Raw genomic sequence first — 23,607 nt, 5'->3', positions numbered from 1 at the left:
CATTTCTGAGAAATGCAAAAGGCAGTCACTGTTTGTATTGAAAAGGGGGGAGGGGCCCGTGGGAGGGAGGTTGGCGATCAGGTGTAACTATTTGACAACTGGAACAGGATCGCACGGGAAGGTTTTTTCCATTAAAATGCGAGTGAATTTAGTGCTCATGAAGTTGAGGAGCTGACAGCGCAGGCTTGAGCCAGGCATCTTGCAGGCAGGTGCTGCGCAGCTTTTCCCTCACACAGCTCTGCCAGGGCACTCCAGTCCTGACCTGCAGCCTCCCCGTTAGCCCAGCCCCGGGCCCCACAAAGCTCTGCCAGCGTCCCTCACACCCTGCCTGGGCTCCCTCCAGCTCCCCCGCTTCTCTAGTGCGGGGCATCCCAGACAGCTCCTCAGTCCCGACCGGGGCCCACCCTGCTCTGCCTGGCCTGGGTTTCTCCTGAGCAGGCTGAAAGCTGATGGATGGATTTGTGATGGGCAGCGAACCAGGCTGAACTGAACATTTTTCTCTTTTAACCACAACCCCGTGTCTCAGCGTGGGGGCTCCTAAGTGAATGGTGATGGCATCACCCCACTCGGGGAGTTGCGCCACCCACACCCATTCCCACCGAGGCTGCAAATGGTACCGTGGCCTCTCCAGCCACTGAGCCCTTAAGATCCAAAAAGACAATGCAAGTAATCCCTTCCCAGAAGCCTTGGCGGGAACATTCCCTGGCATCTGGTACAGGGTCCTGGCCTGGCACCTGGGCTTTGCACCCCTCACTGCCGTTGCTCTGCTGCGTGCCCTGGGGCAGGCCCCGGCTGCTCAGTGGGGAATATGATGCCACCTTTGTACTTTGCAATTGAGGGATTAAAGGCAGGTGCAGCGCATGACCCTTATTGGAGAGTTTGCAAGAAGAGCAGAGTATCAGGGTCCTGCAAAGCCCAAGCCAGGTTCGTTTAGGGTTTAAGCCCCAAACTTCCAGAAGCATCCTCCACTTTTGGGTGCCCAACTCGAGACCCTTAGAGTCTGATCAGCAAAGGGGTCAAGCACCTGCTGCTCCCCCAGACTGCATCTCTGCGGGCCCACCGTGCCGCAGACGGGCTCCCCATACGCAGAGCCCTTTGAAAAGCGTTGGCCTGGTTCACCTTTAGCGGATGGTGACGCCAGGCCAGAGCTTCTAGCAGCCCCCCCTCCCTGGGCGGTTCGGTGTCCTGCGCATTGGTCGTTCAAGACCTAGGCGCAGATCCCCAGCTGGCGCAATCGTAGCTCTAATGAAGCTACAGGAACGGTGCAGGACCTGGCCCATGGGTTTGCTGACACCCCCGGGCAATCACCAGGGCACGCGGATATCGAGGCCTTAACGAAACTTGAGTGGCTGAGAAGCATCCGTGCAGCGGGGCTAGCTCTGGACATGCTCACAGGGGAGTGGGCGGGCGCTTCCCAATGACCGCCCTGAAGAAGTGGACGAAGCAAGCCTGGGACACAGTGTTCTCGCTGCAAAGTGCATGGCGTCCCGCTCCCCCCCCCATCCCCCCAGTGCCAGGGGCTTGGCATGCTCGCGGGGGAGTGCGCCTAACAAAGGCTGGGCTGTGCCTTGGCCGGCTCCCGTGAATCTGCACGCTTTGCCAGTGAGATCAGCGCGTGCGAGCAGCTCTGGCTTTTTCTGTGCAGCCGGGAGGGAGCGCTGGGCAGCGAGCAATTCTGCTGGCCGCGGGGCTCTGGAAACCCTATCTGTCAAGCATGTGACTCCGCTCCCAGCGTGATTTACTGTGACGGCTCCCAATCTATTCAATTTACTTCGACATTACTCACCGATGCAGGACACGGAGGCCGAGAGCCTGGATCAGATCCAGCAGGGGCGACGGAGAGGGCAGAGCGGGGGAAGAACTAAAGCCAAACTGGCAACCTCACGAGCAGCTTTTCACCCCGGCCCAGTTTTATTGAGCAGAATAAGCTGGCACGACGTGCCAGTGTGAGCCACCCGCCCCTTCGCCTTGCTCCGTCCACATGGCCCGGATCCTCCTCCAGTGCAAATCCAGGCCACTCCACCAACTTCGGGGAGCAGGCGAAGCAGCACAGGGAGGGTGGGGGAGAGCAGGACTCCCTTCTCCCTCCGCTCCCAGGCTTGGGTAAGCGGTGCTCCCCCCCTCCATGGATGGGTCCGGGAAGAGGGCTGCCCCGCTTCCGCTCTGATCTACACTCACTGCTGGTGATGCTGCTCTACGCCAGTTGAGGATCCTGCCCCATGTGTTCCCCATTAGGGGTGTGAGGTTATCAGCCCGTCAGCAGCTCCAAGCACGCTTTGGGGGGCTGTGATAAATAACCATAATGAACGGAGCAGTGACAGCCCGCAAGGAAATATTGCTCTCCCAGCACGAGATTGACATTGTAAAGAGGGGTGGCGGGGGGCGGGAATGAGGTGCAGGTTGGGGGGCTGGCAGGTATTTTTCCTCCTGCCTTAAAAAAAACCCTGTGAAATAAAAGTTATAAATCTAGCGTGTCAGGAAAGGCCCAACAATATGTATCTTTGTTTGGTAACGTCCCTCGCCTAGGAACTGGCCTGGCTCGGGGGCTGCTCTGTGTGCACAGGGATGTAATGAAATATGCCCACCTCAGACCTGAACTACCGCCCTCCCGACGGCCAGCTCCACCCTCAGGATCATTAGGGGCCTGGCAGCTAGATGGAAACACGGCGCTCCCACCTCGCCGGCCTTGCCCTCCCATACAGCGAGCCGGGAAGGGCATGACCTGCAACCCGTGTTCCAGCAGGGCCTGGGCGCTGGCGGTGTAGGTGGTGCTCATTCCAGAGGGCAGCAAGAAGGATTTCTAGAAACCTGACAAGATCTCAAAAGCTGGGCCCAGCCTCAGACCTGCCGAGCACTTTACGGCTTCTCCGAGTGTCAGGAGCCTGGAGTTAGTGGGAGAGGTAAGAAAGGAGCTCAGAATCAGGGCCCACCCGTGTAGATGCAGGCCTAGGCCCAAAGTCACAAAGTGAGTTAGGATTAGCGCTTGTTGTGGAACCCAGGCGTCCCTGGCTCTAACCGTTAGATCTCCAGAGTAGGAGTGGGGCACAAGGTCATGCAGTGAGTCAGTGGCAGAGATGAGAATGGAACCCAGGAGTCCCGACTCTCAGTCCCGCCGCCGGAACCACAAGCTGAGGATGAGCTGAAATTCTCACAGACAGGAGGAGAATGAGCCGGTTCAAGGGCCCACCCATGCTCAATTAACGGTCAGCTCTGGTGCCATGGCCCATAATCCCTGAGGACGTGGGGCAGGTCCACTCTCCGGGCTGCTAAAGTCACTAGGGAAATAGCTCAGGCTTGAGGCATGGCAGACACCAGCGGTGCTTTCTGACTGGCCGCCAGTGATGTCACTCACAGCCGTGTCATCAATGGGCACAGGTGCCACTTTCTGACTGGCCACCAGTGATGTCACAGCCACGCCGCTAATACCCAGGAAACGCCTCCCTCTGGTGTCTTTCCCCTTTGCAGATTCCATCTCGTGCCAGGCCTCAGACGCTCCCTGTGATTAGCTGCTCTTCTTGGGTGGTGAAAGCACGTTGGCCCCCGGCCCCGCGCGATGCATATGGTATAATTGCCCGGGAATGCGTGGCCCCCAGGGGCTCTCCCCAATCCAACACGCACTTGCTCAATTAGCTGCTGCTTCTCACACTGCGGATAAGAAGCAGCCGGTCGCCCGGCCTCCCCTTTACTGCTGGGAATGTGCTGCGGCAGGGGCCGATGGCTGGCTCTCTGAAGCTGCCTGGGCCTGGCTCTTCTCTGTGCCAGCCCTCATGCTCTTTGCCCACCCAGTCTGTCTGCAGAGGCCTCCGGCAACCTGGCTGGGTGCTGCAGGGTGTGGACCTGCCCTGCGTGGCTGTGGAGCCCACATAGACAGCTTTCATCAGGGTGTGAGTCCGCCAGGGCCCGGGTGCAGAAGGGAGATGCACTTTCGGGCTGGCTGGGCCAGTCAGAGAAGCCCAATGGGCTGCCGTGTCAGGTGACTGAGTCTGGGTCAGGAGCCACCCCTCCCTCCGGGGCCCACAGAGCCCGAGAATGTCTAGAGAGGGACACATCCACGGGCCAGGCCCTCCGCCAGTGCAACCCCGCCCGTCCCTGTCTCCTTGGGGGCCGGAGACCAGTGCCCATGTCACACAAATCACCTTCATGACCACAATGGGCACTGACCGGTCCCCTCCATGGCACCCCCAACAGGAGGCAAAGCGCTGGATGGGCCGCAGAGCCTGGGCGACCCACCTGTGCTCCTAGGGCCTGCATGGAGCAAGCAGTGCCCGTTGGACCTGCCCTGTGGATGCAGGCCCCAGGGGCTTCGACTCGGCACCAAATCCACACAAACCCAGGGAGCCTGGGTGGCGCATGTACCGCCGGCTGGGTACAGACCAACCCCAGGCCAGCCCAGCCGGCCACCAGCCTGGCCCATGGGCGGTGACTCACCCCAGCCCAGCTCCATGTGGCTCGTTCTGTCTGTGCCTATGAGCCTCTCTCTCACCTGACACAGCTGGTCCCTAGCAGGCTGGACTCTCAGCAGTGGTAGCACTCAGGCCACATGCCTGGCATCCTGCACCAGCAGCCGCTGCCAGGTTCCTTTCCTCCCCCAGACCTGCCCTCAGCTCCCGTCGATCCCAGCCGGCCCCTTGCAGGACAGAGCCCTTGTGACTCAGCAGGTTCCAGCAACAGGGTCACTGTGGTGTCGCCAGCCGACGCCTGATTCACACTCTGCTCTGGATATTCAATAGCTGCTTTCCCCTGGCTTTCCGTCCCTTTAACGGAGGCTCCATTACTTTTGATGTGAGGCTGAGTAAAAGCCATTCACTATAACTGAACAGTGCATGGTCTGTCTGTCCGGACTAGGCTGTTGCTCTGTCTGAGGGAGAGAGGAAGCTGTTGCCGGGAAGGCAATGACTGGAAATCAACTCACTGGTACTAAACTAGCCCCCACTAGCTCCCGTCCTCCCCTCAGCCCCGCTCCCCCCAGATGATTCACCAGAGATTTGGCTCAGCCTGGGAAATGGAACCAGGCCTGTTGCACTTCCCTGGGGCTCGTCCACCCATGGGTCTCATCCCCTCATTAATTAACGCAACCCTCACTGTGATAATTTCACCTGCCACTGAAATGCAGTCAGCTCTGGGGTGGAACGTGGCACCTGTTGAACAGCTCACAACAACACCACACAACAATTTTAGGACAGGAAGTGAGAGAGAATATTGTTGGCAATTGCATTTGCAGTGGGGTGGGGGCAGAGTGGGATGACTTAGGGCCCCAGTGGAATGGAATAGGCAATGATTATTGCTTTATTCTTGGTTGCTCCCAGCATCTCCCATGGGTACTGCTCACCCAGCTGGTGTGAATCCAGGGTGCTCCTCCACCTGTCATTTCACTGATGCCCTTGTTAGTTCACTAGGAACGTGCAGGGAGTGCACTTCTGTTCTCCGTCTCATCTATCTCACTAGCATGCTGGGAAATGCCTGGGGCCTTAAGAGTTAATCACCGGAATCAATAATCATCTAGTCCAAAGGAATCGCACTGAACGCCTGACTCACGCACCAATGCTCAGTACGTTGTGCTCCCTCCTAACATGCTTTGGCCCTGGCTGGAGGGGGAAGATCAGAACCGCTTAGCAGAGGAAGGCAGCAGCTGGCCAGCTGTTCAGGTGCCCTTTGCAGCAGAGAGCTGCATCTGAGAGGCCTGGATACGAGATGTCTCGCTCCCTGCTTCCCCTGCTGTGCGACCGGTGCCACCCAGCTGCAAAGGGGTGCATCCCTTAACGGCCACCATGCACCCTTGGTTTGGCTGGCGTGACCAGTCAGCGCAGAGGATGTCATACTTGTGGACAGTGATGCCAATATAAGAGTGTCGGGCCTGTACCAGGAAAGGCGCCTTCACCCAAACCCTCCTGTCATGCATCAGCTGGTCAACCTCCAGAGCCCCGCCCGGGCCCTCTTGCAAGATGACTGCCCCATAACAGAGCATCTCTGCTAACTAGGAGACTCCAAGACACGAGATGGGCAGGTGGCCCTGACATCTTCTCTGCCTTTGCACTCCAAGCTGGGAAATGCAATACCCCCCTGGAGGCTGCGTGACAGAGCTCTTCGGTACCATGGAGCCCCTTGCCTGGGCCTCAGGCAGGATTTGTCCTGACCATCTACTCTTCATGGTTTTCCCTTGTCCTGTTCTGAATGACTCAAATGACAGGGCTCCCACCACTTCCTTTGGGAGACTGCGTCTGGCCACGTTTGGGATGCGCCGATTGCCTAGTACCTAGATGATACACTTGGCTTATAGAAAGGCACTGGCAGGGGACAGCCAGTTCTCCGCCCTTCTCTTGGTTTATCCAGCACATCCCACTGCTCGACAGACCCCACGCTAACCTGCGCCCTCCACTTTCCATTGCCTCATTCCCGCCTCCGACCCACCCGGCTCCGTTCCTCTCCCCGCAGCAAGTGAGCGGAGGTGAGAGTTCATGCCGAGGGGTGATCCCAGCCGGGCCAGCCCCAGCGCGGACTGCGCCGCAGGAGAGCAGGCCTGGCTGCACCATCCTCCAGTCCAGGGAACTCCTGGGCACGCTCATCCCAGGGCCCCTCAGGCAGCCCCAGTGATGGAAGGGTCCCTGGGGCCTTGTGCCAGCCCTGCTGAGCACCGGCCCTGGCTCGCTGCTTCTCCAGCAGCAGCTCCAGCGCAGAGCCTGCAGCAGGGATGCATGTGGCACCGTTGCATCCCCTGCTGCCCGCACCCCCCCTCTCCTCCCCCCGTCTCTCTCCCAGACTCCCTCGCTCTGTGCAAAGCACGTCACGGGGCTACAGACACCGCCGGGCACCGCGCGCTCCCTCTCCCCGGGCTGGTGGGCTGCAGCCCCGCACTGCGAGCGGCCGGGGGGAGCCATGCAACGCGCCGGGATGGCGGGGCGCGGCCCCCTGCCCCTGCCCCTGCTCTGCCTCTGCCTGGCGCTGGCCTCCGCCGCGGGCTCCGAGGCTCCCTTCTCCCCGCCGCTGGGGGACATCGGCGCCTGCCAGCAGCGCTGCGGCCACCCCCCAGGCGCAGCCCGGGTGAGTGCGGCGGGTCCGAGCCCGGCTCTGCCCGCCTGGGAACCGGGGGGGGGGGGGGGGGGTTAGAGGAACAGATTTGTCGGGGGGGGAGGGAGCCTGTGAGCAAAAGCAAAACACCGGGGGGGGGGGTGGCGTCCATCTTCCAGTGTCTTTGCATCGTGCCGGGGGGGCGCCAGCCCTGCTGTCTGAAGGGGGGGGATTGATTTGTTTTGCAAGGAGGAAGGGGGCTGATGGGTCTAATTATTTTTTTTTTTGCAGCAGGGAGAAGGTTTGTCATGTGGAATCCCCCCCCCCCCCCAGCCTGGCTCTGCCTCTGCCTCTTTCTGCTTATGCGGGTTCGGGGCCTCTGGGCTGCCCGGCTCCCCTTTGAAAGCCTTGCCCATGGATTCCTGACCTCGCCTGGTGCTGGGGGGGGGGTCCTTTAAAAAACCTGAGCCGGGGGGGAGGGGGGTGTGAGCTTCTTACTAAAAATAAGGGCATTCATCAAGGAGATGCTCTTTGACTAGTGGAAGGTGCCCAGGCAGAGGCTGCTGCCCAGGTGCGGGGGTTGGGGGCGGGCGATGAGGGATGGTGTTGATAAAATTGCTGTTCATCCATTTTATTCTGCAAGGCACCAGGTGTCCAATTAAAGAGCAGAAGCCAGTGGCTGGATCTGGTTGTGTTATGCAGCCGGACACCTGCTTTCTTTCCCACAGCTCCCCCCTCACAGGCTCAGCTGAAAGATGTCTGTGTATTCCCCTCCCCGCCCCATTCTCCAGCAAACCCATGAGTGAGAGAAAAGCACTGCATCCCTAGGGCACCTTCTCCTTCCCGTATGCCTCCTCCGCCAGGGGGAGGGCCGTGTCGGAGACTGAGAACTGCCAAACTCCTCACACTGGTGCACGCACAGCATTGGATGAAGCTGTCGTTAGTGCTGGAGCCAATAGTGCGCTCAGGAAATCGCTTGAGTATCATTCATAAGAGCTGCAATGACAAGAACCAGACAAACAATAATCATTGAAAACCCCCCAGTTCTGGCTTCTAGACTAATAACTTCAAACTAAGGCCTCGGATCAGAGTCTGCCTAGCCTTGCCGTAATAAATGTACTAAGGTCGTACGTTGGCAGGTAGAAAAGGCCATCAAAGCTCCATGTGACATATCCAAACACAGCAGGGGAAAAGCCCAGGTGATTGTTTTAAAACCAGTCACATTTTCTGCTGTTAAAACCAGTTCAAGGGAGGGGGGGGAAATGCATGGTGTCATCAGACACTTGCCATCCATAATACACCCATAATAATAGTTTAGTTAAAAAGTAATTGAAATACTCCCCACCCCCATTCATGGTATCCACTCTGGTCATTCATCAGGAAAGAAGAATCCGGTCTTTGTCCTCCCAGACTTGGTAACCGATCCTTTGAAAATATATTGAACAGGTTTATCTGCACTTGGTGTCGTCCCCTTTCATCCAGAAATGGGACCGACTTTTGTTTGTGCAGCAACAATAAAAATACTTGAAAAACTCAAAGCCCAAGATTTTTCCAAGTCCTGGTCGTGTCCATTTTAGCTTTTGTTTTCTGGATTGTTTGTTTGCAATAAATAATGCTTCGGGGGAAGGATTTTCTCAAACGAACAGGAAGGCGGAGGGGGGGGGGGACTGGGGCTGTTCTGGGTAGGTTTTTGTACACGGGTGCGTGTGAGAACTCGTGTTATTCTGAAATGGGAAGGCTGATTTCCAAGCCATTTGGGCTGCTTTCTGGTTAGCGATCCTGCTTTGGAGGTGAAAGCGTGGAGTCCCTGTGGGTTCAGCCACAGGAGCTGGGTGCGAATCGAAAACATTTGGGGGGGTCTGTAACTTTATATCTCGCAAAGACCTGCTTAAAATGTGAAACCCGCTTGAAGTACATGACACATGCTGCAAAAAGGAAAAGCCTACAGCTGGCCTTAGCAACTCGCCCAAGCATGTGAGGGCAGCACCTGGCTTGTATGGCGTTCGGCTGGTTGCAGCCACCTCGCTGCGGCTTGTGGAGACTACAGATCCCAACATGCAATGTTCTATGGAGATCTGAGTGCCTTTGCTGGAACACTGCATGCTGGGTTCTGTCGCCTCTGCCCACGGCACCTCCATGTTTAAAAAAATCAGGGCAGCCTTGGGCTGTGCTGTAGAATTCCCAGGGTTGCTTTTGCACAAGGCTGAGGCTGCCCGCGATGTAGCAGAGAATGGAGGGGACTGGATGCTGCTGCAGTCCACTTGAATGCCAGCATCTCCTTCCTGCTGGAATAACTCCTCTGAGCCAGGATGTGCATAAAGCAGTGATTTCAGGGGGAGAGCTAGCAAATCGGGCAGCCTGGGCTCTTCCGGTGTATCCCCTTGCAAGTGGCTGTTTGTTTGCCCAGACAGAAGCTGGGCAGGCGGCGATAAAAGTTGTTTGTTTTAGTGACCCTGGACAGCGTCTCCCTTTCTTAGCAAGGATGATCCTACCCCGCTTCCATGCCCTAGGGCGTCCCTCAGTGTACAGGCCAGTTGTGTGATACATGGACCCTCGAAGAGGAAGTGTAAAATGGATCCTTCTAAAGGCTCATGCCGAAGGGTATCCAACGGCATCTCTGTTATCCGCGCAGCATTTGAGCATGAGAAATGCAGGGCTGCGCTCCCATTTCCTGGCACAGAGACGTTTGGGATTCAGCCCTGGTGTGCTGTGCAAAGCAGAGGTTATGAAGCTGTAGACTTAGGTAAATCGTGTGTCTTTGTCTGTTTTCAAACGCGACCATAGAGAAATACACTCCCGGGCTGGGAGGTTGCTGAACATGTCGAGCCAAAGGACAGACTGGTGGAGATGGGAAATTCCCTTGCCCCCTTTTGGAATAAATCACTCGTGGTCTCAGAAAACCAACCGTGCAGTTCTGTGGGCTCCATTTACCAGCCAGTGCTCAGTTATTCCCAGGCATTTTCCTTTCTTGCCCTTGTTTTAGTTCTGGGTTTACTGTCATTTAGTCTCATGCAGTGAGATCGCCACGCACGTAGAGAAGACTAATAAATTTGTTAGTCTCTAAGGTGCCACAAGTACTCCTGTTATTTTTGCGGATACAGACTAACACGGCTGCTACTCTGAAACGTAGAGAAGAGTAACCACAGCCCTACTTACAATCGCTGGTCCAGGGCCATGCTGACTTCCTGCCAAGCTTGCCTTAAAACTCACCTCTTTCACCCTCCCTGCAGAGTGCTCCGCGGTGACTGGGTCAGCTGCTTGTCAGACTGATGGGAATATCTCCTTCTTCCTGGGGGCTCCTGCCTGGTCTCTGTTGGGTCTGTTTGCTGTCTCTTGGCTAGAACACTGGCCTGAGACTCAGGAGATCTGGGTTCTATTCCTGTCTCTGCCACTGGCCTGTTAGATGACCCTGGGCAAGTCACGTCCTTGCTCCATGCCTCAGTTTCCCCATCTGTAAAATGGGGGTAATGATTTCAAATCTACTCATGCAAAGAGCTAGGTAGTGGTGTAGCTACTTTACTGTGGGTCAGGGACCCTCCTTTTGTTACGCGTGTGTCCGGCCCCGAGCATAATGGGCCTTGATCCCAGCCAGGCATGATCCCAATACACACGATATTGGTGATACTAACACTGGGGAGGGATCAATACTTCACACGCGTGTAAGGACGCCCCGTGCCAAGTGCAGGGCCTGAGCTGTGGTGCCACAGAGACTAAGGTGGAAGCGTCACATGGCTGGTTTCCAAGCAGCCTCCTCAGTGGCCGTGTGGGGCAGAGGTGAGCTCAGGTGAGAGGGCTCAGGGTTGGCCTCGCCTCACAGGGCTGCTGTGGGTGATTGCCTGGCAGAATCGGGCCCTGGCAAAGACAGCTAGGCGGGGGGAGGGGGCTGTGTGTCCTGCTGCGGCCCCGAACTCCCCCACTGCTGGTCAGTGACGATATGGGGGCAGGTTGCTGGGCGCAGCACCCAGGAGACGAGTGCAGCAAACGGCACCTCGGTTCTTTTGCTGCTGTGTTTGCTGAGGCCGGAGCAGGTCTCCCTGGGGCCCAGCCCCATGGTAGGAGCCATTTCTCTCGGGCCAGTCAGGATTCTGGGTGGGGGGGTGAAGGTGCCCTCAGGACTGTGCCCCCCCAGCAAACATATGCGTGGACAGCTACCCGCAGACTCCCCCACGTGCATGGGCCCACAGAGTCTGTGTGAGAAACGCACGTCCTGTTGGCTCGCCAGGCCCAGAGTTCTTGGGCAGCCAGACGTTTCCAATGTCACGCTGAGCTTTTCAGAGAACCATGCGGCGCTGCAGGCTGCCCAGTGCCAGGTGGGTCAGACCAGTGAGAGATGCAGAAGGCCAGCTCGGGCTCCTCTAGTCCAGGGGCTTTTCAACCTTTTGTCATTTGCGGATCCCTACAGAATTTCGAAGGGAGGGGCAGACCCCTTTGGAAATCGTAGACATAGTCTGCAGACCCCCAGGGCTCCATGGTCCACAGGTTGTGAACCACTGATCTAGTCCATTCCCCTGGGAGCCCTATCCCCGTTCCTTCCCTACAGTGTATTCTGCAGGGCCTTGTCCAGCCTCGCGGTAAATGCCCAACGCACTGGGGTTCCACCACCCCTCCGGGGAGACGGTGCCACCACCTAGACGTAGTGCTAGGTCTTGATGCTTGTGGTCCATCGACAGGGAGGAAGGATCTGGAGCTGGTGTCAGTGATCCAACCACTGGGGGTTCTGGTCCCATGCAGTGGATAGCGCCCTCCCGCCCCGCCCCTTCCCTGCTGCCCCAGTCCCAGAGCACAGCTGGGTCCCCAGGGGCATTCGGGTATTTGCAGGACACTGGGGTGCAGCCACTGCACTGTGTGTTGTACCGGCTCCTAGCTCTCCTCTTCCTCTCTCCAGGATGCCGTGCTCAACGCCTGTTACCGAGGATGCCGGCTGTTCTCCATCTGTCACTTTGTGGATGCGAGCGCCGAGCTGAACACAACCAGAGCCGAATGTGAATCAGGTAAAGAACAGCGCAGCCAATTAACTTTCCCTCCCCTCTTCTCCCACAGCCCCTCATTACATTGTCCAGAAGTGGCTTCTCCACTTATTCCTGTCAGGACAGAGGTTGCTTCTGCGCCTTCTGCGCTCCCATGCTGTCCAGACAAAGTTCCATGGCCGTGATGCACCAGCAGTGCAAATCCAGGCTGGCTCCGCTCGCTCCCTGGTGCAAATCCGGGCCGGCTCCGCTCGTTCCCTGGTGGAAATCCGAGCCAACTCCGCTCGCTCCCTGGTGCAAATCCGGGCTGGCTCCGCTCGCTCCCTGGTGCAAATCCGGGCCGGCTCCGCTCGTTCGCTGGTGCAAATCCGGGCCGGCTCCGCTCGCTCCCTGGTGCAAATCCGGGCCGGCTCCGCTCGTTCCCTGGTGGAAATCCGGGCCAACTCTGCTCGCTCCCTGGTGCAAATCCGGGCTGTCTCCGCTTGCTCCCTGGTGCAAATCCGGGCCGGCTCCGCTCACTCCCTGGTGGAAATCCGGGCCGGCTCCGCTCGTTCCCTGGTGGAAATCCTGGAAGTTGGAGGGTCACGTGGATGCAAGGCCCCACATGAACCCATTAGGGCTGTGGCCACAGCAAATACCAAGGGGATTAATAATGTTCTGATCGTGAGTTCAACCTCTCAAAGGGGTAGGAGAAGGGAGGGGAGGATCCTCTGCTGAAGCCAACCACCCCGCCAGGGGTGCAGCTCTAGCCTCACCGGCAGGCAGCTGCAAAGATGGAAGTTTCCCACAGCAGCAACCGAATCCCCCCGCCAGGCCGAAGGCTGTCCAGCAAGTTCCCGGTGCCATGTGAGCAAACCAGGCTTCCTCCCTGGCCCAGGGATGATGTGCTAACCCCCCAGTGCCTCTCATCACAAGGGATCCCAAAGCACTTTGCAGCCTCACTGAACTGCAGCCACCTCTGGGACGGAGCGGAGCAGCCGGTATTCAGCACCAGGGCGGGTGGACTTTTCAGCCGAGGCTATTTGGGCAACCCCCCTACTCTTGGGAAAAGTGCTCTGGGGGCTTTAATGTCCCCGCAGAGTAGACAAGGCCTCAGTGTCTAGGGTATTGTAGGGGAGACGACCCCCCTATGCCATGCCGCTGGGATCTCAGGATAGCTGCTTGGAACGGGGACTGGGCCGTTCCGGCGTGGGCTAATGCTCTGCTTATGGGAAATCCAGGTGTTTCCTATTGGAGGCTGAGACCTGTCTGGGAACGTTGTGCTGATTGCCATGATTGATTAGTCTTTGGGCAGAAATGAAATAGGGCATGGAGCCCGTCAGGCAGCCCTGTGTGTGCCCAGCTCAGCCCAGGGGCGCTCTCCGGGTGACTCCGCTGGGCTGTCGGACGGGGTTTGGCTGGTGGACACACCCTGGAGCTGGGTGTTTGACTCAGAGCTGGGGGGGTCTCATCCCAGTCCAGGGGGGGCGTTTGTCCACGTCACAGGACTTTGACTGTGACCTGGCTCTCTCTGTGCAGAAGTCCAGCTCTGGAATAGCAGTCAGGGCTGAGGAACGCTGACAGCTGCCCATGGAAGCCCAGGGCTGGCATAGCAGGGGGCTGTGGGTGCCCTGGAAGAGCAGGGTGGGCTCTGCCTGGCTCTAGGCCGTGCTGCCAGCCCCTTGTTGTCCTGAGCTCCGAATTCGCTCGTGTCCGACGGCTGCGGGTGCCCCGGCCCTGACCGTTCCCTTCCCCTCCTGTCTTGCAGCTTGTATCGAAGCCTATGGCAGCGCCGAGGAGCAGTTCGGCTGCACGACTGGATGCAGGAAGCAGCTGCCCGAATCGCAGAGCCGGAAAGACAAGGTTTCAGCCTCCTCTTTCCCTAGTGCCAAGGGGCTCTGCTGCCTGGGTAATGGGCCTGAACAGACCAGCTCGCAGCAGGGGGGCTGGAACAGTGTGTACAGTGGGGGGCCTGGGAGCCATTGAACCAAGCTGTAACCCCTGGGTATGATGGGAACCCCTTCAAGCCAGGGGGTGCAGCAGCTCCCCCAGCACCCCTAGTTGCAGCACCTCTGGATCATAGTGGGAGATGAGCACCAGCAGACGGCCCCTCCCGTCTCCGGCTCAGCCGCGCTGGCAGGGAAGCCAAGGAGCTGACGGAGTTTCATTCTCCCACCACGGCCCAAGGCTCCTGGGAGCAGGGTTAGAGCCAGGGTCCATTCCAGGCGGGGGCCGGAAGCCAGCTCGTGCTCATCTCTCGGCAGTGCTGAGCTGACCATCTGGCCAGCAGATTGGGTGAGCTCGGCCTCTCGCCTGGGACAGCTCGGAGGAAAACCTGGATCGACAGCACCTGGAATGGAGGCCCCCTCCTGCAGACAGAGCCCTGTCCATTCCAGGGGCAGTAACCAAAGGTCCCATTCAATGGCTGTGTCATGAGGAAATCTGGCGGGGCAGTTGCTGTCCTCAGCCCAGATCTGGGGGATCCCCGTGGGATGGGGCAGGCAGCAGTTCACGCCAAGGAACAGGGGAGGGCGGGTTGGATACAGGGCCGTTACCTTCTTCCTCATGCCCTTGTTATCTCTCGGGGGCCAAAGCCCAGAGAGCTGTGCTGCTGGCGCCTGTCGGCTCAGGGTGCCGTGAACGTACGGAGCCAACAGGGTGTCTTGGAGGAAGACGATCCGCTGGGCAGCTGGGGAGACCAGTGCAGGGCTGGCGGGATCTGCGGATGCAGAGGAATTCGCTGTCTGATTGAAGGATAGAGGGAGAGTTTGCCCTGCCCCCTCTGTCTAGACTCTGCATCCCGGAGGTAAGTGGAGCAGAGGAAGGGCACATGGACCTTGCATTGATTCGGCCCGGCAGGAATGCGTGGAACTCCCTTGTCCAGCAGCACGTTCTCCTCTCTTCCTTTTCCCTTCTTCCCTCGTCATCGTTCGTGCTGGCCAAAGGTGCAACGGGAAAAGGGACCCAACCCAGCTGTGTTCAAAGGGCAATGGCCAGGGCCGCCCTAGAAACGCAGCAGGTGGATCCGGCTGCACTCGGAGGGTGCATGATGGGAGCATTTGACCTTGTTCCCCCCCTTTCTGGTGGTGGTTCTGGCACAGTCCCCCAGGGGAGCTCTGCACTTTTTGGGCGGGTGATGCAGGGCTCCGTCCCCTCTTGGCACCTGTCCACGGTGCAACGTTGGCGCCAATGCCCTGGTGGGGGGAACCAGATTAGCCGTTTCCAGAGCCGGGAGCGGGAAGCAGCACAAGGGCACAGTTTCTGGAAACCGGCTCTAATCGGATTAGAGCTCTGTGGTCTGTCCGTCCCAGGAGGCCGAGGCTCGTGCATTTGGCTCCTTCTCCAAAGTGCTTGTGGGCAGAAGGCGGGGAAGGCAAGGGCTGGGAACATCCCCATGTGAGTGAGTCACGGTGCATCTGTTCCAGAGGAAGCCAGCCTGGGCTGCCGTGTCCTCAGAGCCACGGTCAGGCAGTGCCATCCAGCAGTTAGAGCAGAGAACAGGGGGGGAGGACACCTGGGTTCTCTGCCCGTCCTTGGAGGGGATTGTTAGCGAGTGAGCCAAGCAAGACACTGGGAGACAGGACTCCTGGCTCTGGAAGTGTCCAGCGAGCAGAGCAGTGGGGGCTGGGAGGCAGGACTCCGGGGTTCTATTCCTGCCTCTTGGAGAGGATGGGTATGTGGCTAGTGAGTAGAGTGGAGGACTGAGAGATTCGGGGGAACGGCAGCTGTTTTCCCCCCTACGTGCTCCCTGGCGGCTGTGTCAGGGAGCGTCATTCGGCTCTCAGCGTCATCTCTCCTGGGTGGAGCCTCATGGCTCACTCCCCAGCTCCCTGCTCTACACGGCGATATCCCCAGCGGCCTAAGCAGCCAGCGCTGGTGCTTCGCTCTCTCTCCGGGGGCTGAGACCAGCACGTTACCAGTTACCCCCCAGCTCCTGCTCAGCAAGCGCATTTATCCTGGAGGGTAAAAGCATTACAGAGAAAGCCTCTAAAACCAATAAAAGGCCCTACCTGCATTCTACCGAGAGGTGCCCCCGACTCCAGCCTGGGGCCCTGGTAGTGGTTGGTCCCTCAAACCCACAACTGGGCTTTTCCTCTGGTTACAAGTTCATATCAGCCTTGAGATCAGGAACCAGAATGAAGCCCTGAGTCTGTCCCAGCTCAGGCTGTTCAGGCCAAATCTCCCCTCTCGGTCTGTTGGTCCCTGGAGAATCCAGGCTGGACCAGAAGCCTGTAATCTGAGTGATTTGCCTTCATCACCCCCTGCTGTTTTCCCTTCCTTGCGGGGCTGTGGTAACCCTCTCCGCCCCCCCCCCCCCCCGGTGGAGCGCATACAGTCCCTGCTCCAGCCATGACAGAGCCCCTCAGTACCGATGGTCTGGAGATGGCACCACAGCGCAGCCAATCTCGGGCCAGACCCCCCGCCCCAGACTGATTGCAAGCCCCCACCGCGACCCTCGCATCCTTCTTCACCCAGTGGGAGTGTGTGAGGTGTTAGCCCTGTGCCCGGCAGGACCCCGGGGCGTGTGGTGAGGGGGCGTTGCTACCCAGACGCAGCTTTTATTGTTCTCAGCGGGGAGGGGTTGGATTTCGTTCAGCCCCAGCACGAGGTGTTGCATTGAGAGCACTGGGGTGGATTGAGCCCTGGGATACCCCAGCCTCCGCGTGCCCTGTGGGGCGTTGGGAGAGGCCGCCTGAGACTGGGCCCCTGGACGCTCTGTTTCACCGTCGCACGGCAAAGCTGCAATGATCAGACCTCTCTATAGCAGAGCGTGAGGAGACTGCCTGGAGCAGCAGGGGCTGGGAGCAAATCCGCTCCTTGGCCCCATGTACAGCACCTTGCATCTCCGCCCAGCTGCATTGTGGGGAGCTTTTGTCTCCTTTGGCAGCACTGGGGATTGGCGGGAGGAGGTGGGGCTAGAAGGGCCGATGGCCTGGTCTGGGATTGCAGGGTCCTGCGGGTGTGTGGTCAGTACCTGCTCCCCGGGACGCGGGGCCCCCATGCTGCTCCAAGCAGACACATGGCTGCTCCCCTGGGAGCCGTGCTCAGGGCCTGGGCGCAGGAGTATCCATACTCGCCCTCCAGTGGCTGGGGCAATGGATCCTGCTCTGCAGCTGTCTCACAGGGGCTGTTGATGGGCCTTCCCCCCGGAAGAGGTCTGGGGGCCAGGGCATGCAGACACGTGGGCGAGAGAGTGGCGCGGGCGCAGGCAGGGCAGCCTGGAGCCGCTGCGGCAGACATATCTGTGCTGACAGCTGCCACGGCAGACAGGCTCGGAGGAGTGACTGGCTGTGCCTGGCAGCGGGGAGGGAGTGTCGGTCCTGGCCAAACCTGGGGTTTAAAGCTTGCTGGTGGTTCTGGTGTCCAGTACGGCTGCTGCACAGAGCCCAGCCGCACGCCAAGGGGGTGATACCCTGGGGCTGTTTAGATTTTAAAGGTACTGGGAGACAAGTTCTGTCTCAGACCCCAGGAGGAGGCAGCGCTGTGTGTTCCGATCCCAGCTGACCTGGCCCCTGTGTGGACAGCAGAGGCAGTGAGAGCTAGTGGGCAGGGACAGCATTGACGCCTAGGTGGAGCCACGTCTAACGTGTCTCAGCCTGCCCGTCAGGAGGACGAGGTCAGTCGCTCTCTCCCTGGGGTTAAAGGCTTTTCCATTGGAACGGATTCATCTTCCACCATGCCACCTCCCTGCCGGTAATCCCCCGCCCGCATTTTGGGCAATGCTGGTGCAGATCTGCACAGTCCGACCCATCCTCTCCTTCCTCACATGCTGCGATGAGCAGGGAGGTTGGATCTGAGCTAGCACCGGTTGAAATGGACGGGGCAGTGACCATCTTGGAGCTATTGCTTCAGGCTCGCTGCAGACTCAGGCAGGCATCACTCCACCCTGTACGCTCACTTCACCTTTGGAAGCTCCAGCCGTAGCAGCTAGAGGCTGACTTCCTTTGTAAAATGAAAGAAACAGGAAAACTGTAGATCCTGGTTGCCATTTCCCCTTCCCGACGTCTCTCCCTTCCCCCCCCCCCCAACGCACACTCAGCAGATCAGCTGGCTGAAGATGGAGACGGCTGTGATAACTCCTCGTAGGCCACCTGTCTGAAGCACAGACATCTGGTCAGCTGTCCCCCTTTATTCAATTGCCCCACGTCCCCCTTGCCACCACATGGCAGCAGCCGTGTGTCGTACCCCCACATCGCAGCGTCATTACGCCAATGGCTGCAGCCCTTTGGAAGACGCTATCCTGGCTCTGCGCTCTGCAGCCGGGCATTTTGAATCCCTGCAATCTCAGGTCTTTGCAGCCCCTCACGCAGCAGTAAAATTCCCCATTAGCAAACAACACTTACAAATATTTGACAGCAAAAAGGGGTCTTTGCTTATTTCATGTCCTTGTCGTTCCCCCTCCGAGAATCCCGCCTGCATGGCACACCTTCGGGGCATTTGATGGTCACCAGGTACCTGGGATGCAGGAGACAGGTGAATGGCGCCAGTGCTTATAGGGAACCTTCTAATAACATTGCCCAGGGAGTGGGTTGGTCTGGGCTGTTGGAAGCAGAACCACCCAGTGCAGGGCTGTTGTGCTATTTAAATCAAATCATAAACGGCAGGTTCATTGCATTGTGCTAGGCCTGCCGTTGATTTGGGCTAAGCTAGGGGGTGGTGTTGAATTCCCAAGATGGAAGGTTCTTACCTGTGATTATTCCAGGCTCCCTGGGTTTTGATTGGCTATCCCTTTCTCCGCCTCTTTTCCTCCTACATTTAATTGATTCAGCTTTTGCCCAAATAACTGGGTTAGCCTTTGGCCTCGGGTAGAGGCTTTCACCTTTGCAGGATGGCTTTCTGCAGTAAGGAGCAAGGATCAGGCATGGGGATACGGTGCTGCCTCTATAGCTTCTCAGCCCAAGAGCTCAAAGTGCTTTCTACTAATTAATGAATGAACCCCTGGGAGGCTGGTAACAAGCATTAAACATGGGGAAACTTAGGTGTGAAATGGTCCCGTGACATGCCCAAGGCCGAACACAGAATCAGTGGCAGAGGTCAATGTTTTTCTTTGTGAGAAAGAAGCCTCAGTTGCTTGGCTGTATCGGAGTGGCAGCTGTCCCTGTAAAGGGGACAAGCATCTGTCCCTGCTTCCCCTGAAAGAATGGGTGGATGAAACTCTGTGAAAGGCCAGGTCCCAAACAAGATTGCTCCATGGCGATAGCGTTCCAAACATTCCCTGATTCCATTCATTCCACCCAAAATATGTTTCCTTTGGATTCCTGGGCAAGCAAGCAAAGCAGATTTAGCACAATAATCAGCTACAGAACCTGACCTATTTCTTTCCTGTTTGCTCATCTGACCGTATGAGGGGCTCTGGCATGCCCAGCCTTGGAAAATGTTCTACGTCCATGGCAAGGAGCAGCCAAGCAGATTCCAGCAGGGATGCTTTAAAACATAACAAACCTTGCAAAGAGCCAAGAATCCGGGGCATGGCTAAGCTGCCAAGATGAGAAATGCCCTCGGCATCTCAGCTCCTCTTCTTTATAACATTTTCATGTGAGTTTAGTGCTGGTGGAAGGAGCTGGGCTGGCAGCCACGCAGCCCCCGTTTATCCCCAGCGCCTCCTGCCAGTGTGTGTTGACTCTGATCTCCGTGGCCCGCTCAGCTCGCGGCCTTCGTGCTGAGGCCAATGGTGCTTCGAGAAGGCACGAGTGCTTGTGCAGGGGGCCCTAGACGGAGTCCTATGAACGCATTTCATGCCAGCCACTGCCCTGGGCGATATGGAGGTTAGCTGTCTTCTGTCCCCCTCCCTGCAGTATCTGAGAGTCTCCATGTCGGCAATGGATTAATCCTCGCGGTGCAGGGCTGTAATCCCCGTTGCACAGGTGGGGAAACTGAGGAACAGAGAGGCTAAGAGACTTGCCCCAGATCACAGAGAGACTCTGTGGCAGAGCTGAGAATTGAGGCCAGGTCTCCCAAGGGCTAGGCTAGTGCTCTAACCACTAGACCATCCTATCACTCTCAGGAGGGTTCATAGCTCATTAAGGCCAAGAGCGCTGCGGTGGGTCATTCAGCATGGTCTGGTCAATAGACCTGCTTTAGAGCCCTGGAGCAGAGCCTTGAGTCCTGAACGGCCTCTCCTGTGCGCTAGAGAGCCGGGGCTGGGGTGGGACAGGACAACGCGGAGGTTCCCAGCACAGCGAGCTGGTGCTCTTCTCTTTGCTGATTTTCAGAGTCTGGAGCTGCAGCCCGTGTCCTTCTCCATGTTTGACTTGGTCTCCAGCTTTTGCAACGACATCGTCAGCTCTGCCCAGAGCTTCATCTCCTCCACCTGGACCTTCTACCTGCAGGCAGACGATGGCAAAGTGGTGGTGTTCCAGGTAGGGCAGGCTCACGCTGCTGAGGTCATCAGTGGCCCTGCGTGGCTATGGGAACAGGGCACGGAACCCCATGCTTCAGGGCAGAAGCTAGTGCTGCAGGGGGTCAGGAAGGGGTTCCCTCTTATCCCACCCGTGCCGAGCATTTCACCAGTCACCAGGTATATTTGCCTTCCTGCAAAGCATCAGGTATTGGCCAGAACCAGGACTGGGACACCACATTAGGTACAGCAGGGAGGTAGGATACTGGGCTACCAGATGGAGTCATGGTCTGGTGCTAGACTAGATTGTCTCATCCAGCACTCAGACACTGCCGAGGTGACAGGCGCCCGAGAAGTACAATGGCCAGACAGACAGGCTGACTGACAAACCAGTGTCTGAGGATTTGTGGCAAGTCCTGCGTCCCTACAATAATAACTGCTGTGGTTTGTATCTGGTGCGGCCGAGGACGGGCCCTGAGATTGGGCCCCACTGTGCGAGGTGCTGCCCAGACACAGCGAGAGGCTGTCTCTGGGGGTTAATGCAGCAGGAGGGATCTGGCCCTCACTATTCCGCGTGCTTCCCCCCCATGGGCCAGTCCTGCCCCCACAGGAGGTTTTGGGGCTCAGTCACTAACTGCGTTTTGGTCCTTTTTGTTTCTGGTTGAACCCTAACCCCTCAGTCCCAGCCGGAGATCGAGTACCCGGTGCCCGAGGCGCCAGCGCCCAAGTCGGAGCTGATGGAGAAGTCCTGGCCTGTCTCCAGTCCTAACACCCTGAAGCCCCACATAGGTGAGCAAGGGGCAGTGCTTGGGCCAGGTGGGGCGAGGGGGCTGGGAGCTGCTGGAAAGTGCTTCCAGCTCTGAGCCGGTTTCTCTAGAGCCTGTGGCCTCTGATTAGCCCCCCTGGTACATGCACACACTCTTCTACCCGAGGGGCAGATCGCCCATCCCGCCCATGCCCCCCTCCACTGAGCTGGGACCATCCCCCCTACTCTGGGAGCTTCCACACACAGTCCTGACCTGGGGTGGGGCATCAGGCAGCTCAGGTGCCCTGTCCCCTTCCGTCTCCAGCCTCTGCCGAGGCTGCCAGCACGAGGCCTGTGGGGGTGGGTTTGAGCCGTGGACACCTGGGTGCTGGGAACCAAACTGAGAACCCACCAAACTCACTGCGCACGGGCTCCTGACCAGTCACAGCCCCATCGCGACGTTCCAGTGGGGGGCTGGGGGGGCTGTGCCCAGCCTCCTGGAGCCTAGTTTAACGCCTGGAGTGATCATTATTTTAAGACTTTGGGGGATGGTCTCATTCTAGGCTGCTATCAAGTAAGCCAGGTCAAGACCTTGCAGTCCTCTTTGCCCCGTTTTCTACCCTCCCCTTCCTGGCCTTGGCACGCGAGCAGCTGCCCCAGCTTCATTGGGGGCCCGGGTGGTTGTGCCCAGCCTGCTGTGGCCGGGGAGTCACTTGGGTCTGGGTGTCGTCCTGCCAGGCCCCCAGGAAAAGCTGGAGAAACCCCCCATGAAAGAGCCAAAGAGCAAAGCCAAGCTCCAGCACCTGGAGACCCAACAACCAGAGCACGACTTCCTGGGCTGCATGTCCAAGTAGGTGCAGGCCTGGCCCCGCAGGGGTGAGGGGGGCAGAGGGAGAGGCAGAATGAAAAGCCTTGGCAAATTGGGGGAGGGATATGTGGGGGGGAGAAAAAGAGACAGGGGGCTAGAAAGGGGATGGGGGGGTAGTGAGGTGGGGATAGGGATTTCCATTGCAGAATAAACCACTCTTGCAAAATGTTACTAGCAAGGGGTGGGGTTATTTGATCCAGGGGTGGGGCCATCTGGGTGAGGGGTGGGGTTATTTGATCCAGGGGCGGGGCCATCTGGGTGAGGGGTGGGGTTATTTGGTCCGGGGGCGGGGCTATCTGGTGAGGGGTGGGGTTATTTGGCCAGGGGTGAGACTGCAAAGGGAATGCTCCATGGAGGAGGCAGGTTGGTGGTAGCCAGGGGAAATCCTTCCCTCGTCGGCCAGCTCTGAATCCTGTTTGTGCCCCCCTCCACCCTGATGCCCAGCCATAAATTTGTCCTCTCTCTTTGGCGGGGGGTGGTGGGGTGCTACAGGCGCTCAGGCCTTCCTCGCTGGATCCTGGCTGCCTGCCTCTTCCTCTCCATCATGGTGATGTTGTGGCTCAGCTGTGCCAGCCTAGTGACCGCCCCGGACCAGCACATCAAGACCCAGGTACGGAGCCAGCCGGCATCCTAGGGCAAACTCAGGTGCAGATGCCACTGAGCCGGGACCGTGCGCTGAGCCCAGCTACAGCCCACTGGGGGACGTCCGGGTGGGCTGGGGGCACTTCGTACCCTTGGCCTGCATAGCACTGTCTGCTGGTGGAGAGCAGCATGGTGGTGACACTGAGTGGGGAGGAGAGCCTGGAAAGCACAAAAAAATACCCCATCCTCGCACATGCCCCCAGTACACCGGGGCCTTGGCACTTCACAGCGTGACGTTAGCCAAGCAGCGCCCGAGACTGGTTTATTTTGAGGGGTTAAATCGTGGCTCCAGTTGGGAAATAAATCCCAGAAACTCTGGGAGCTGTGGTGATAACAGACTCGGGGATGGGTCCCCGATGGGTGCAAACCAGCCCCCTGCCGCGATATGTCCCCCCTCTCTGCTGCCACAGCCCCCTCCACCCCCAGCCACGCCCTGTCACCTGGTGTCTGGCTATGACTCTCTTCCAGCCGCTGAGCATTAACGGCGATAAGGAGTACCTGGAGGACCTGGATGGCTCGGCCCCCTTTTCTCTGCACCCTGTGATTGCTGTCACCATCTGCCCAGCGGACGACAACGAGGAGGCGGGGCCGCTGCCGGTCAAGGTGGATCTGGACAAAACCGTGATCTAGAGCCCCTCCCCCACCCCCCGCCAGCCTGTCATCTCCATGCCTTATTTCCTGTGAACATTTTAATGCAACCCCCCCCCCTTTGTTTTGATCTGCCTTCCCGCTTTCTGCTGTTTTAAACCCCTGCACCGCACTGTGTCTGAAGATAACCGTCCTGGGCCATGAGGGAGCCATCAGCGTCCGGCCCCACCTCCATCTATTGTCCTCGTGCGTGGGAGGGGGAATTGTTTTCCTCCCCCTGTTCACAATCTCAGCCCCAGCCGGGAGCGGTACTGAGGGGGTTTCTTGCCTTGTGTCTCCGGTGCTCCAGGTGGGGAGCTTTAGTGAGAACAACACGGTCTGTGACCTTGGTTGGCTGGAGTCAGATGACTGGTGGGAGCACGGGGGGGCAGGGAGAGAGTGCGCCCTGCCGTGGGGGTGGGGAGGGAGCGTGGGA

At 58.4% G+C, this 23,607-nt stretch overlaps 1 protein-coding gene across 1 annotated transcript; it reads left to right on the top strand.

Moving 5' to 3' along the window:
• Positions 1-6,873: 6,873 nt before the first annotated feature.
• Positions 6,874-23,174, top strand: TMEM59L (transmembrane protein 59 like). The gene is made up of 8 exons (XM_065422391.1): positions 6,874-7,038; positions 11,891-11,996; positions 13,720-13,814; positions 20,165-20,311; positions 20,970-21,078; positions 21,773-21,884; positions 22,395-22,512; positions 23,013-23,174. Exons 1-8 carry the CDS (start codon positions 6,874-6,876, stop codon positions 23,172-23,174), a joined length of 1,014 nt encoding a protein of 337 aa, XP_065278463.1.
• The last annotated feature ends 433 nt before the right edge of the window (positions 23,175-23,607 follow it).

Source organism: Emys orbicularis, chromosome 24 (assembly GCF_028017835.1).
Source record: "Emys orbicularis isolate rEmyOrb1 chromosome 24, rEmyOrb1.hap1, whole genome shotgun sequence".
Taxonomy (NCBI): domain Eukaryota; kingdom Metazoa; phylum Chordata; order Testudines; family Emydidae; genus Emys; species Emys orbicularis.
Note: the sequence above shows the minus strand (reverse complement) of the source record. Positions and strands in the feature narration are given on the sequence as shown.

What these genes read in the sequence shown, in the direction of transcription:
- TMEM59L (XM_065422391.1), top strand. Translation starts at nt 6,874, where the DNA reads ATGCAACGCGCCGGGATGGCGGGGCGCGGCCCCCTGCCCCTGCCCCTG. An exon ending in GCAAAGTGGTGGTGTTCCAG is followed by an intron (nt 20,312 to 20,969) that starts GTAGGGCAGGCT and finishes CTAACCCCTCAG; the next exon opens with TCCCAGCCGGAGATCGAGTA. An exon ending in CACCCTGAAGCCCCACATAG is followed by an intron (nt 21,079 to 21,772) that starts GTGAGCAAGGGG and finishes TCGTCCTGCCAG; the next exon opens with GCCCCCAGGAAAAGCTGGAG.